Source organism: Cherax quadricarinatus, chromosome 28 (genome assembly GCF_038502225.1).
Source record: "Cherax quadricarinatus isolate ZL_2023a chromosome 28, ASM3850222v1, whole genome shotgun sequence".
NCBI lineage: Eukaryota > Metazoa > Arthropoda > Malacostraca > Decapoda > Parastacidae > Cherax > Cherax quadricarinatus.
In genome coordinates this window covers 1,098,126-1,111,870 of record NC_091319.1, presented here as the reverse complement: position 1 = coordinate 1,111,870, position 13,745 = coordinate 1,098,126, and the positions used below count along the sequence as shown (strand labels likewise).

General features: G+C 36.4%; 1 protein-coding gene across 2 annotated transcripts in view; it reads left to right on the top strand.

Moving 5' to 3' along the window:
• The window catches only part of LOC128693200 (ubiquitin carboxyl-terminal hydrolase MINDY-1), a 43,143-nt gene extending 29,581 nt beyond the window's left edge, over positions 1 to 13,562 (top strand). The window contains exons 5-9 of one of the 2 annotated variants that reach the window (XM_053782682.2): positions 470 to 612; positions 750 to 943; positions 4,929 to 5,033; positions 5,326 to 5,488; positions 13,396 to 13,562. In XM_053782682.2, the coding sequence (XP_053638657.1) occupies positions 470 to 612; positions 750 to 943; positions 4,929 to 5,033; positions 5,326 to 5,488; positions 13,396 to 13,410 (620 nt within the window). In that variant the 3' untranslated portion in view covers positions 13,411 to 13,562. The remainder of the gene's footprint in view (positions 1 to 469; positions 613 to 749; positions 944 to 4,928; positions 5,034 to 5,325; positions 5,489 to 13,395) is intronic. The other variant, XM_053782683.2, reaches the window with a different exon arrangement.
• The last annotated feature ends 183 nt before the right edge of the window (positions 13,563 to 13,745 follow it).

Below are 13,745 nucleotides of genomic sequence, written 5' to 3'. Positions count from 1 at the left end.
CTGTATTTATGAAGGTGCTCTTCGATACTGGCTAGTAATTTTTTTTTTTTTATTTTAACTAAACGAGGAAATACAATGCTTACACTCGAAAGTAGGTGAGGATGGTGAATGTTTCTTTTTTGGATCACCCATCCTTGGTGGGAAATTCTAATAAAATCACATTTTTATCTTTAATATCTATCTATTTACTTTATTGCATTGTTTTAAAACATTCATCTTAATACAATGATTAAGCACTAAAACCACTACGGTATTCAGTGATCTTCACCAAATTTTCCTGAGCTTGTAATAAGTATTAAAGATGTTTAAATTATCTGTTTACTTTTGTAGACTTTTTTTTTTTTTTTTTTTTTTTTTTTTTTTGTGAAATGGAAAATTATGACCTTGACAAATAATTCAGCAGGTTAATAAATGCAGATGTTATAACTTGCTTGTTACTTTATTTGATGTACCTATATTTACATTTTAGCCATGTTATGTGAGGAATTTATGACTAACAGTGGGTCCCAACTGACAATCCACGGGCTGTTTGAGCTAGGGTCTGCTCTAGAACGTGAAGAAATAGCTGTTCTTTTTCGTAACAATCACTTTTCCACCATATATAAGAGAGGGGTAAGTGTTTTGCTAACAAAGTTGGTCTGTTATATACAGCAATTACTATTTTGCAAATCCATTATTTAAATATACCAATTGCCCTATACATTCATTCAAAAATTTGAGTATGTCAGTAATGAAATATATGTTCACAGGACCAGCTATACCAACTTCTAACTGATCAAGGTTTCCTGCATGAGAATATGGTTTGGGAAACACTTAATGATGTGGATGCCACCTTCTCAGAGTTTGTAAATGGAATCTTTGAGCCTATCCCTCCAACTCCAGAACCAACTTCATCAACAAATGGTGCTCAGAATATGACCATGCAACAGCAGATTAGTTCAGAGTAAGAATAAGTCTGTTAATAGTGATATTTGATTACCAGTAGCATTACTGTGTCAATCCCATTTTCACAGGTTACCTTCTCGTTACTTTATTCAGTCTCGCTTTTAATTTTCTCGTGTCCAAACAAATTTAGGCAGATAGTGCTCTTTTCTTCTTTTTGTTTTTTATATGTCTACTATTTTAAAAAAAGGGCATTGTGGTACAGTATATGGTACTAATGCTTTTTATTTGTATTTTTATTGATGGTTTTCCAACTCTTAATTTTCTTTGGTATTCTTTTCATAAATTTGTGTGCTTATAGCTAAGTACATGTTGATAGTATCTCTGGGTGGTTGTGGGTTTGCCATGAGTTCCTGGAAATTGTTCATAATATGAGTGTTCAGAACTCACATTTTCCCAGTCACCAATGTCATAATAAAAAATGCATTCCTGAGTCATAATATTTTGTATTTAATGAAATTTATTAATTTATTGGACACGCAGCAGGCATGTGTGAGCATGTTAGATGAGAGTGAATGAAGACAAATGGTTTCTGGGATTTGAGGAGCTGTTGGAGTGTGATCAGGGTAATATTTTGTTTAGAGATTCAGGGAATCCGGTTAGCCAGACTTGAGTCCTGGAGGTGAGATATTAGCTGTTTGGAGTGACATCTAAACTGTCATATCTGAGCACCTCCTCAAAGTCAGGGATTGTGTGTGAATGATGGTGAAAGTGTTGAATGATGGTGAAAGTATTTCTTTCTTTTTTGTGGTCACCCTGCCTTGGTGGGAGATGGCTGATTAGTTAAAATTAAAATGATGTGTAGTATTCAGGTGAATCCTCATTCTTTTCCTCCTCTGTCTGTATCTACCTCCTTCCCTAACCTTCCTCTGCTTCTTGAATTCCCTCCATTTCCCTATTCATTCCCAGATAGATATACATATAGATATATAGAGAGAGATATATATAGAGATAGATATAGATGAAGGGGGAGAGATAGATAAAGAGATAGATTAAGACTACCTAATGCATCAATATAAAATTTCTGCCATTTTCTTATTGTGCTTACTGTATTGATAGTTTCAGGAGCAGTGCTATGCTCAAGGCCTTAATTTCAGTACTTAGTTTGTCATATAATTGTTTGACAGTTGTGTTCACATTTTCCTCAGATCTCTCAACAAGATCATTTTGAGTACGTATTTTCAATCTTCATCTCATTTTATATTTTTTTCCTTTTTTTTTGTGTGGACACTTATATAAGGGGCATATTACTACTTGTCCTAGGTAGTAGGTTGGTAGACAGCAACCACCCAGGGAGGTACTACCATCCTGCCAAGTGAGTGTAAAATGAAAGCCTGTAATTGTTTTACATGATGGTAGGATTGCTGGTTTCTTTTTTCTGTCTAATAAATATGCAAGATTTGAGGTACATCTTGGTACCTCTACTTACATTTAGGTCACATTACACATGCATGTACAAGCATATATATAAACACACCTTTTTGAGTTTTCTTCTCTTTTTCTTACTAGTTCTTGCTCTTGTTTATTTCCACTTATCTCCATGGGGAAGTGGAACAGAATTCTTCCTCTGTAAGCCAAGCGTGTCATAAGAGGTGACTACAGTGCCAGGAGCAAGGGGCTAGTAACCCCTTCTGTATATATTACCAAATGTAAAAGGAGAAACTTTCGTTTTTCCTCTTGGGCCACCTTGCCTCGGTGGGATATGGCCGGCACGTTGAAAGAAAGAAAGAAAGATTATTATTTGTGTCTGAAGGATATTTTGAAATTTATTGGTGTAACTTGTGAGTTTTTCAGTAGTGCATTTATGTGATTGGTGATAATTTTTTTTTCATATAGTAATTACAGTGCTCTTGGATCACTCTGTCATACTTTCATCACACTATCACGTTGTATTCTTTATGTGGCCTGTTATTGACTTTTCCATTTTCATTACCAGATGTTAGCATAAGGGTCATCTCCCACTGAGGTAGGGTGATTAAAAAAAAAGGAAACACATTCTCTGTCATTCATTCAATCACTGTTTTGCCAGAAGTGTGCTGGCATCTCAGTTCAGCTGGCCATCCAGACTGCAGTATCCTTGCTTCTCCTTTTGAGTGCAAACACTGTGCTTGATATTTCTCTTGTGTTAAATTTAATCATCCATTACTAAATTAGTTCAGCATATCCAAGTCTTCTTATTGGGACTTGCAGTTAATTTTATTTCTTATTATGTATTGGATTTTTTGCCTATCCCTCAAACATAGGCATTCATACAAGTGAATCATTTACTGTATATTACTTGGAATTATTCATAGAACAAGTACTCTACTGTTTCTTATGGTACTCCACTAATGACATTTTCCTTGATATTACTGTTCTTGTTTTTCCTTTTTAACCCTTTCAGGGTCGAGAGGCCCTCTCCTAAACTTGTTCTCAGGGTCGAAAATTTTTCTGAAAAAAAAAAAAAAAATTCTTATGAAAAGATAGAGAATCTTTTCCTGATCATAATGACACCAAAAGTATGAAATTTGATGGAAAACTTACGGAATTATGCTCTCGCGAAGTTAGTGGTCTCGATGATGTTTACACATCGACGATTTCGCCCACTTTGAGCCCTATTTTCAGCCAGTTCCAGAGTACTAGTCGACAGAAATCATAACTGTTTCGCTACAATTCCATATTTTCTATCGAATGTGTACAAGAAACCACCCATTTACCGATTTCAACTATCCAATAAAGTGGTCAGAAATTAGCAATTTTGCCAATTTCACACAAATTTCAAAAGATGCCAATTTTCAAATAGGGTCCAGAATAAACTAGACAGACATTCCTGGCACTAAAATAACATTTCCTCTGTTCATTAGTAAGGCCCCTCTTACATTTCTTTTGCTTTCCACTTTGAATTTTTATTCTCATAAAAAACAGAAGACTTGCTGTTATGCAGACTACTCCATTAGTGTAGAAATGGTATAAGTAATATCAGCACACTTGTGAAAGAATATCAGACTCACCAGTTGACGTGTATTGTACGCGTGGCATGATTTGTTTACTTTTGAACTTTGGCAAAAATCGAACATTCCTGCTACTTTGAGACCAGGAAAACTAGAATACAGCATAAATGCCATACGAAAATAGTACAGTGCAAAGTCACTGTTTTAAACCAAAAACACGGTCAGTTTTTTTCTCATTACACACAGTGTGCTGTAGGATTTTTTATAATGTGCACACTGACCACATAGACCCATTCTTTCATATGTAGGCCTACCAGCTCTCTCTCGCTGGATTTGAAGACGCTAGAATTTAGGCGTACTAGTACGTCAATAACCCTGGTGTGTAAGCTGTACTAGTACATCGGAAACCCTGAAAGGGTTAAACAAAATTTCTTGGGTGTTGTAAATATTTTCCCTATATTTCTTGTATATTTTGTAGTTCCTGAATCAGTCTTTCATTGGAAACTGTATCAAAAGATTTTTTAGAAATCTGAAATCATGCTCTCCTGAGACATTTTTGTGGAACGCATCTGTCACAAAGCAGATAGGTATGGGTTACATGGACATAGCACTCACATGGAGAAACAGTTTGGTGTGCCATAGTATACATTTTTATACACTCTGTGATCCACTTATACATGTCGTAAATCTCGTATATCACAGTACGTATATCACAACATTGTTGTCTTTTCTACAGTTTCATCAGTTAATTTGTTTTTTAGAAAAAAAATAATTCAGATGAGTGTGCAAATAAAGCACATCTTAAGATACAGAACTAACTTAAAGATTTTTCATTGAGTACTGTAAAAAAAACTCTAAATGCGATATCTCCCCTCTCATACAGTACGTGTTTTCGCAACTTTTTCCATTTCGGATAATCATTTAAAACTAATTTCCGTACAGTTTTCAGAAGTTGCACATAATATTAAACTTTTAACTGCTGATTATTTAACTGTAAATCACTTAAAACAGAATTGTTTTCACTACAGTATTTTGTAATTTGATGAAACTATTCAGTCAACAGTTGGCAGCAATGCTTCAACATGAAGTGGATTTACAGCAGCGTCAGCAACAATCCTTTGAGCGTTTGAAGGATTCACTTGGCCTACACAATATGTCAGAGTGAGTGCTCTCTTCAACACCATTGTCTCAAAGAAAATCAAATACAGTACACTACTGCTTTACATAAACAAGATTGTCTCTGTACAGAATATTTTATATACTGTGCAGTGCCTTGATACATATATTCTTTAAAATTTTTCCTACTCAACTGAAGGTTGTGTAGCAGGGATTGTAATGAATTTTCTTTGGTTATGGAATATTGCCTGACATTCTTCCTTTTTTCTTTCTCATTTTCTAGCCATTATTGTTACTAAGAAAAATGTTTTGTAATAATTTCTTGCTTTTTACTTAGTGAGGAAATAGCCAAGAAGTTGCAGGAGGAAGAGAATCGGTTAGCGGCCGAGGCTGAGGCTGAAGCTAATGCCCCACAACAGACTACCACAGTTCCACCACCACAGACGCACCATCCACCCCAGCACCCTTCACATACACATGAGGAGAAAAAGAAAAAGGAGGTAGGCTCTTAAAACAAGGAGACATTGTGTGCAGCATCTTCTTGTAACCTCTGAAGTTAGGCATAAATTTAGATATATACCTTTGGAAGAACAGGACTCTAATAGGTGAATGATAAGTGATTTTGATAATACTGTGTTTTTAGGTTTATAAATTATAGAGGGGTTTGGGATATTGGCTATTTGGAGGGACATCTAAACTGTCGTATCTGAGTGCCTCTGCAAAGAGAGTGGTTATGTATGAATGATAGTGAAAGTGTTGAACGATGATGAAAGTTTTTACTTTCTTTTTGAGTTTTTCTTTGTTTTTGGGTCACCCTGCCTTGGTGGGAAATGGTCGACGTGTTAACAAAAAAATTATAGATCTCCCTTGCTTTGTGTGATACATATATTTCAGGCCTATGGGACTTCTGAGCACCATTCAGGGTAGAAGACTTTGCTATATTCTGTGAAGCCTTCACTTGTTTTTTGTGAAATATGCTGAGCGCACAAGAACAAATTTATATTGCACATTACTGGTAGAAATAGAGTCTATCACGTAAAAGTAAATTTACATATAACAAGCTTACATCAAGTGAGGGATTACTGTGCACTTGTCGTTTTGTGCAATGGAATGATTGTTGAAGTTGTAATGTATGGATGTGAAACACTGATATGGCATGAGTATGACAGTGACATGTCCACTCCAAAATATTTGAATACATTCACCTCCTCCATACTCTCTCCCTCCAATCTGATATCCAAACTTTCATTACCTAATTTTTTGTTATCCTCATCACCTTACTCTTTCCTATATTCACTTTTAATTTTCTTCTTTTATATACCCTACCAAACTCATCCACCACCCTCTGCAACTTCTCTTCAGAATCTCCCAAAAGCACAGTGTCACCAGCAAAGAGCATCTGTGACAACTCCGACTCTGTGTTAGATTCTTTATCTTTTAACCCCACACCTCTTGCCAACACCTGAGCATTCACTTCTCTTACAACCCCATCTATAAATATATTGAACAACCATGGTGACATCACACAGCCTTGTCTAAGGCCTAATTTTACTTGGAAATAATCTCCCTCTCTCCTACATACTCTAACCTGAGCTTCACTATCCTCGTAAAAACTCTTTACTGCTTTCAATAACCTACCTCCTATTCTATACATTTGCAATATTTCCCTCCTATCCAAATCCATAAATACCACAAAAACCTCTTTACCCTTATCTAAATACTGTTCACCTATGTTTCACTGTAAACACGTGGTCTACACACCCCCTAGCTTTCCTAAGGCCTCCTTGTTCACCTGCTATCTTACTCTCTATCTTATTCTTAATTCTTTCAATAATAACTCTACCATACACTTTACCAGGTATACTCAACAGATTTGTTCCCCTATAATTTTTGCACTTTCTTTTGTCCCCTTTGCCCTTATACAAAGGAACTATACATGCTTTCTGCCAATCCCTAGGTACCTTACCTTCTTCCATACATTTATTAACCCTTTCAGGGTCCACAGGCCCTCTCAGAGACTTTTGTTCACAGGGTCCCCCAAATTTCAAAAAAAAAAAAAAAAAAAATTTTTTCTTATGAAAAGATAGAGAATCTTTTCCCGATCATAATGACACCAAAAGTATGAAATTTGATGGAAAACTTAGAGAATTATGCTCTCGCGAAGTTAGCAGTCTCGACGATGTTTACACATCGGCGATTTTGCCCACTTTGAGCCTTATTTTCGGCCAATTCCAATGTACTAGTCAACAAAAATCATAACTGTTTCGCTACAACTCCATTTTTTCTATCGAATGAGTACAAGAAACCACCAATTTACCAATTTCAACTATCCAATACAGTGGTCAGAATTTATCAATTTTGCCAATTTCACACAAATTTCAAAAGGTGCCAATTTCCAAATAGGGTCCAGAATAAACAAGAAAGACATTCCTGGAACTAAAATAACATTTCCTCTGTTCATTAGTCATGTCCCCAGGCCCCTCTTATGTTTCTTTTGCTTTCCACTTTGAATTTTTATTCTCACAAAAAAATAGAAGATTTACTGTTATGCAGACTACTGCATTAGTGTAGAAATGGTATAAATAATATTGGCACACTTGTGAAAGAATATTAGACTCACCAGTTGACGTGTATTGGATGCTTAGCATGATTTGTTTACTTTTGAGCTTTGGTAAAAATCGAACATTTCTGCTACTTTGAGCTCAATTTGTGAAACGCGATTATTGGTAATGCTGGTAGCGGGGTGTAAATAATAAACGTCTTCGGAGGCTTCTTTGTTTATTTGCAAAGTCGTGGTGGGTACATAGGCTTGTGTGTTGTGCCCATGGCCCAGGAGGGCCATCCCACGAGAGGGAGAACTAGTAGGCCTTCTGTCTTGCTGCTTGGCCACTGTGAGAGTGAGAGAGTGTGGGCCCAGCATCCCACAGACCTGGAGCAGGCCCAGAGGGCAGCACCTTAATGGCGCAAAATATGAACTAAGCTGGCAGACAGCATAGGCTGTCTGTGCAGACAGTAAAGGCTGTCTACAAATTTCAAGGTACTTTTCATTGTAAAACCAGTCAAAATCATCTCAATTTCTGTAATATGTCTTCCATTCTTTACAATGAGACCAGGAAAACTAGAATACAACAATAAATACCATATGAAAATATAGTGTAAAGTTGCTGTTTTAATCCAAAAACACGGTCAAAGTTTTTTTTTCTCATTACTCACTGTGTGCTGCAGGATTTTTTTTACACTGACCACATAGACCCATTCTTTCATATGTAGGCCTACCAGCTTTCTCTCACTAGATTTGAAGGCACTAGAATTTATGAGTACTAGTACGTCATGGACCCTGGTGTGTAAGCCGTACTAGTATGGCCGAAATCCCAAAAGGGTTAAAGAAAAGCACCAACCACTCGAAAACTATATCCCCACCTGCTTTTATCATTTCTATCTTTATTCCATCAATCCAGCTGCCTTACACCCCTTTCATTCTACCCACTGCCTCACGAACTTTCCCCTATATGAAACTGGCAAACAGTGGTGGGAGTGATGTCAGTTTCATCAGTACCACAGTTACCCAATTTTGTCTAAAATTGGGTTAGTTTGTTCACTCTCCATTTAATTAGAATCATTTAACAACTGTAGCTACAGTTAGAGTAAGAGGTAGATGGGACAAAAGGAAAATGGCAAAAACAAGTAAGAGAGAAGTGAAAGTGTATTAACTAAGGGAGGAGGAAGTTCGGGTGAGATATAAGCAACTATTGGCAGAAAGGTGGGCTAGTGCAAGTACATGTATGAGTAGTGGGGGGTTGAAGAGGGTTGGAATAGTTTTAAAAATGCCGTATTAGAGTGTGTGGCAGTAGTTTGTGGCTATAGGAGGGTGGGTCCACGAGGAAAGAGGAGTGATTGGTGGAATGATGAAGTAAAGGGTGTGATAAAAGAGAAAAAGATAGCTTATGAGTAGTTTTTACAAAGAAAATGTGTTATAAGAAGAGCAGAGTATATGGAGAGTAAAAGAAAGGTGAAAAGAGTGGTGAGAGAGTGCAAAAGGTGAGCAGATGATAGAGTGGGAGAGGCACTGTCAAGAAATTTCGATGAAACTAAGAAAAATTTTGGAGTGAAATGAACAAATTAAGAAAGCCTAGGGAACGAATGGATTTGTCAGTTAAAAACAGAGTAGGGGAGTTAGTAAATAGGGAGATGGAGGTATTAGGTAGATGGCGGGAATATTTTGAGGAACTTTTTAATGTCGATGAAGAAAAGGAGGCGGTAATTTCATGCACCAGCCAGGGAGGTATACCATCTTTTAGGAGTGAAGAAGAGCAGGATGTGAGTGTTGGGGAGATGCATGAGGCATTATGAAGAATGAAAGGGGGGTAAAGCAGCTGGAACTGACGGGATCATGACAGAAATGCTAAAAGCAGAGGGGGATATAGTGTTGGAGCAGTTGGTATTTTTGTTTAATAATGTATGAAAGAGGGGAAGGTACCTAGGGATTGGCAGAGAACATGTACTGTATAGTTCCTTTATATAAAGGGAAGGGGGACAAAAGAGATTGTAAAAATTACAGGGGAATAAGTTTTCTGAGTATACCAGGAAAAGTGTACCGTAGGGTTATTATTGAAAGAATTAGAGGTAAGACAGAGAGTAGGATTGCAGATGAGCAAGGAGGCTTTAGAGTGGGTAGGGGATGTGTAGATCAAGTGTTTACATTGAAGCATATATGTGAACAGTATTTAGATAAGGGTAGGGAAGTTTTCATTGCATTTATGGATTTAGAAAAGTCATATGATAGAGTGGATAGGGGAGTAATGTGGCAGATGTTGCAAGTACAGGAAGGCCCCGCTTTACGGCATTTCACTTTACGGCGTTCCGCTAATACGGTCATTTCAAATTATGACCAAAACTCGCTATACGGCTCCCCCCACCTGACTTTCTAATACGGTCACTGCGCCCCACCTTGTTTGTTTACATTCTTCGTGAGCTCAGTAAGCACTAAGTCTCTCCATTTTGTCTGGAAACTCCAAAATTTCAAATGTTTTTAAAAGTTATTTCATATTTTATATATACTCTGATAATTATACTTATGTATACCTGTACTTAAATAAACTTACATACTGTGCTGGCATGCAGGTACACATTAAAATCAGTAAGAGTGTCTTATGTCTCCAGACGTCATATTAGTAATGATAATAATAATCATCGTCTCATTTAAATGTCGTATATTACGTTAAATACACATTTTCATTAATCCATCTATGATATTTTTTCAAAATTATATAATAAACACGATACATAACATAAAAAGATGATAAATACACCCCACAATAGAATAAATAAACATAAATATGAGATGTGGTAGCAGACGACTTGCACAAGTGACGCCATATTAGAAATGCTAATAATAATAATAATAATCACCGAGTCTTATTAAATGTTGTATATTACGTTAATATACACATTTTCATGAATCCATCCATGATATTTTTTCAAAATTATATAATAAACACGATACATAACATAAAAAGATGATAAATACACCCTACAATAGAATAAACATAAATATGAGATGTCGTAGCCAGATAACTTGTACAAGTGATGCCAAGAATAACATTTTCTCTAATCTAACATAAGAAAAAATGTGTTACTGGGGGTAACTATAGAAAATTATTCCTTTCGTATGTATGTAAGTAAGTTTATTCAAGTATACACAAATACAGTTACATAGATTATCATACATAACAACATATGTGTAGAGAACCTAGGATAACCCAAAAAAGTCAGAGTGACTTATTTCCATTGCCTTCACTCAGAGCATCATTTCTTCTTAAAATGATGTTACATGAGAATGGGAGTGTTCTTTATTTATTCTACCGTATCAATGTAGAGACAACCTGTACACAATGTAACTTGTACACAAACCAGACGCATACACTTCGTTTACAAAACTTACCTTCGCCTGGTTTGTTTACATAACTCTGCGCCTGTCCTCTCTCATGCACTCATTCTTTCTCTCTCTCATTTATTTGTTTTATCTCATTTACTTACTCCTGACCCTACATTAAGACTACAAATATTTTAAGGTAAGTAATGAGTGAACTGTATATACATTTTATCGCTCTGGGATGCTTAAATATCATGGAATATATGTGTGGGTGGGTTGGCCTGGTATGGTAGCCCGGCTGACTACCATACATACCACACTTGATTTTTTACAATAAATACTACTCATCTCACCCTATATTTTAAGGTAAGTAATGAGTGAACTGTATATACATTTTATCGCTCTGGGATGCTTAAATATCATAGAATTGTATGTGTGGGTGGGGTGGCCTGGTATGGTAGCCCGGCTGACTACCATACATACCACTTGATTTTTTACAATAAATACTACTCATCTCACCCTATATTTTAAGGTAAGTAATGAGTGAACTGTATATACATTTTATCGCTCTGGGATGCTTAAATATCATAGAATTGTATGTGTGGGTGGGGTGGCCTGGTATGGTAGCCTGGCTGACTACCATACATACCACACTTGATTTCTTACAATAAATACTACTTGTCTCACCCTAGATTAAGACTATAAATATTTTAAGGTAAGTAATGAGTGCACTATGTGTGTATTGTACTTTTTATTTTTTTTTGATGCCTGGTTCTATTGCTAACTTAATATATGTTAGTGTAAACTTGTTATCTAGTGTTTGTATGCATTTGTAAGTGGAAAAAATGGGTGTTCCACTTTACGGCGGTTTCCGCTTTACGGCGGTAGCCTGGAACCTAACCAGCCGTATAAGTGGGGCCTTCCTGTATATGGAATAGGTAGTAAGTTACTAAATGCTGTAAAGAGTTTTTATGACGATAGTGAGGCTCAGGTTAGGGTGTGTAGAAGAGAGGGAAATTACTTCCCAGTAAAAGTAGGTCTTAGACAGAGATGTGTAATGTCACCATGGTTGTTTATTATTTTTATAGATGGGATTGTAAAAGAAGTAAATGCTAGGGTGTTGGGGAGAGGGGTGGGATTAAATTATGGGGAATCAAATATAAAATGGGAGTTGACACCATTACTTTTTGCTGATGATACTGTGCTTATGGAAGATTCTAAAGAAAAATTGCTAAGGTTAGTGGAAGAGTTTGGAAGAGTGTGTAAAGGTAGAAAGTTGAAAGTGAACATAGAAAAGAGTAAGGTGATGAGGGTATCAAATGATTTAGATAAAGAAAAATTGGATATCAAATTGGAGAGAAGGAGTATGGAAGAAGTGAATGTTTTCAGATATTTTGGAGTTGACGTGACAGCAGATGGATTTATGAAGGATGAGGTTAACCATAGAATTGATGAAAGAAAAAGGTGAGTGGTGCATTTAGGTATATGTGGAGACAAAAAACGTTATCTGTGGGGGCAAAGAAAGGAATGTATGAAAGTATAGTGGTACCAACACTCTTATATGGGTGTGAAACTTGGGTTGTAAATGCTGCAGCAAGGAGGCAGTTGGAGGCAGTGGAAATGTCCTGTCTAAGGGCAATGTGTGGTGTAAATATTATGCAGAGAATTCGGAGTGTGGAAATTAGGAGGTGTGGAGTTAATAAAAGTATTAGTCAGAAGGCTGAAGAGGGGTTGTTGAGGTGGTTTGGTCATTTAGAGAGAATGGGTCAAAGTAGAATGACATGGAGAGAGTATAAATCTGTAGGGGAAGGAAGGCGGGGTAAGTGTCCTCGGAAAGGTTGGAGGGAGGGGGGTAAAGGAGTTTTTTTGAGCGAGGGGCTTGGACTTCCAGCAAGCGTGCGTGAGCGTGTTAGATATGAGTGAATTGAGACGAATGGTATTTGGAACCTGACGAGCTCTTGGGGTGTGAGCAGGGTAATGTTTAGTGAAGGGATTCAGGGAAACCGGTTATTTTTATATAGCCAGACTTGAGTCCTGGACATGGGAAGTACAATGCCTGCACTTTAAAGGAGTGGTTTTGGGATATTGGCAGTTTGGAGGGATATGTTGTATATCTTTATACGTATATGCTTCTAAACTGTTGTATTCTGGGCACCTCTGCAAAAACAGTGATTATGTATGAGTGAGGTGAAAGTGTTGAATGATGATGAAAGTGTTTTCTTTCTTTTTGGGTCACCCTACCTCGGTGGGAGATTGTTGTCATGTTGACCAAAAAAAAAAAAAAAAAGAAACAAGTAATGGAATAGATGCAGAAATAGTGTGAAAAATATGACCCATTCTTTATGGCATGTGGTAATGCTTTAGTGAAGATGAAAACTAGAAAAAATTAAATACTTTTGAACTTAATACAAAAATATGTAACATATCATAATAAAAAGAAATGAAATTAAGGTGGTTGAAGATATTTTATTGAGATTATTATGACATTTTCCTTTTTGTGGATTATATTTTTACTAAAGCTCATTTATTTTTCAGTGTGTGATCCTCTAAGACTTCTGCAAGCTGTTGTGACCAAGCCGAACATTTTGCAGTGAGTTGCAGACACAGCTTAATCTAATATCACCACTGAGTCAAACTAAGTTTTTTAGTGGATGATGGTTTCTGAAGATCAGAGACTCGAGAAAATAACTTTCTTAATAAAATTCCTGCTTGAAAGGGATTTGGATAAAAATTTTCTCTTTCCTAGTCTAATTACACACATACATATATATATAGATATATATTATATTTTTTTTTCTAAATCAGGAAGCTTCATTTTATTTAAATATATAAAATTAAAAATCATATCACTCACATTCTTGTATTCTGGGTAGCTCCTTGCTAGC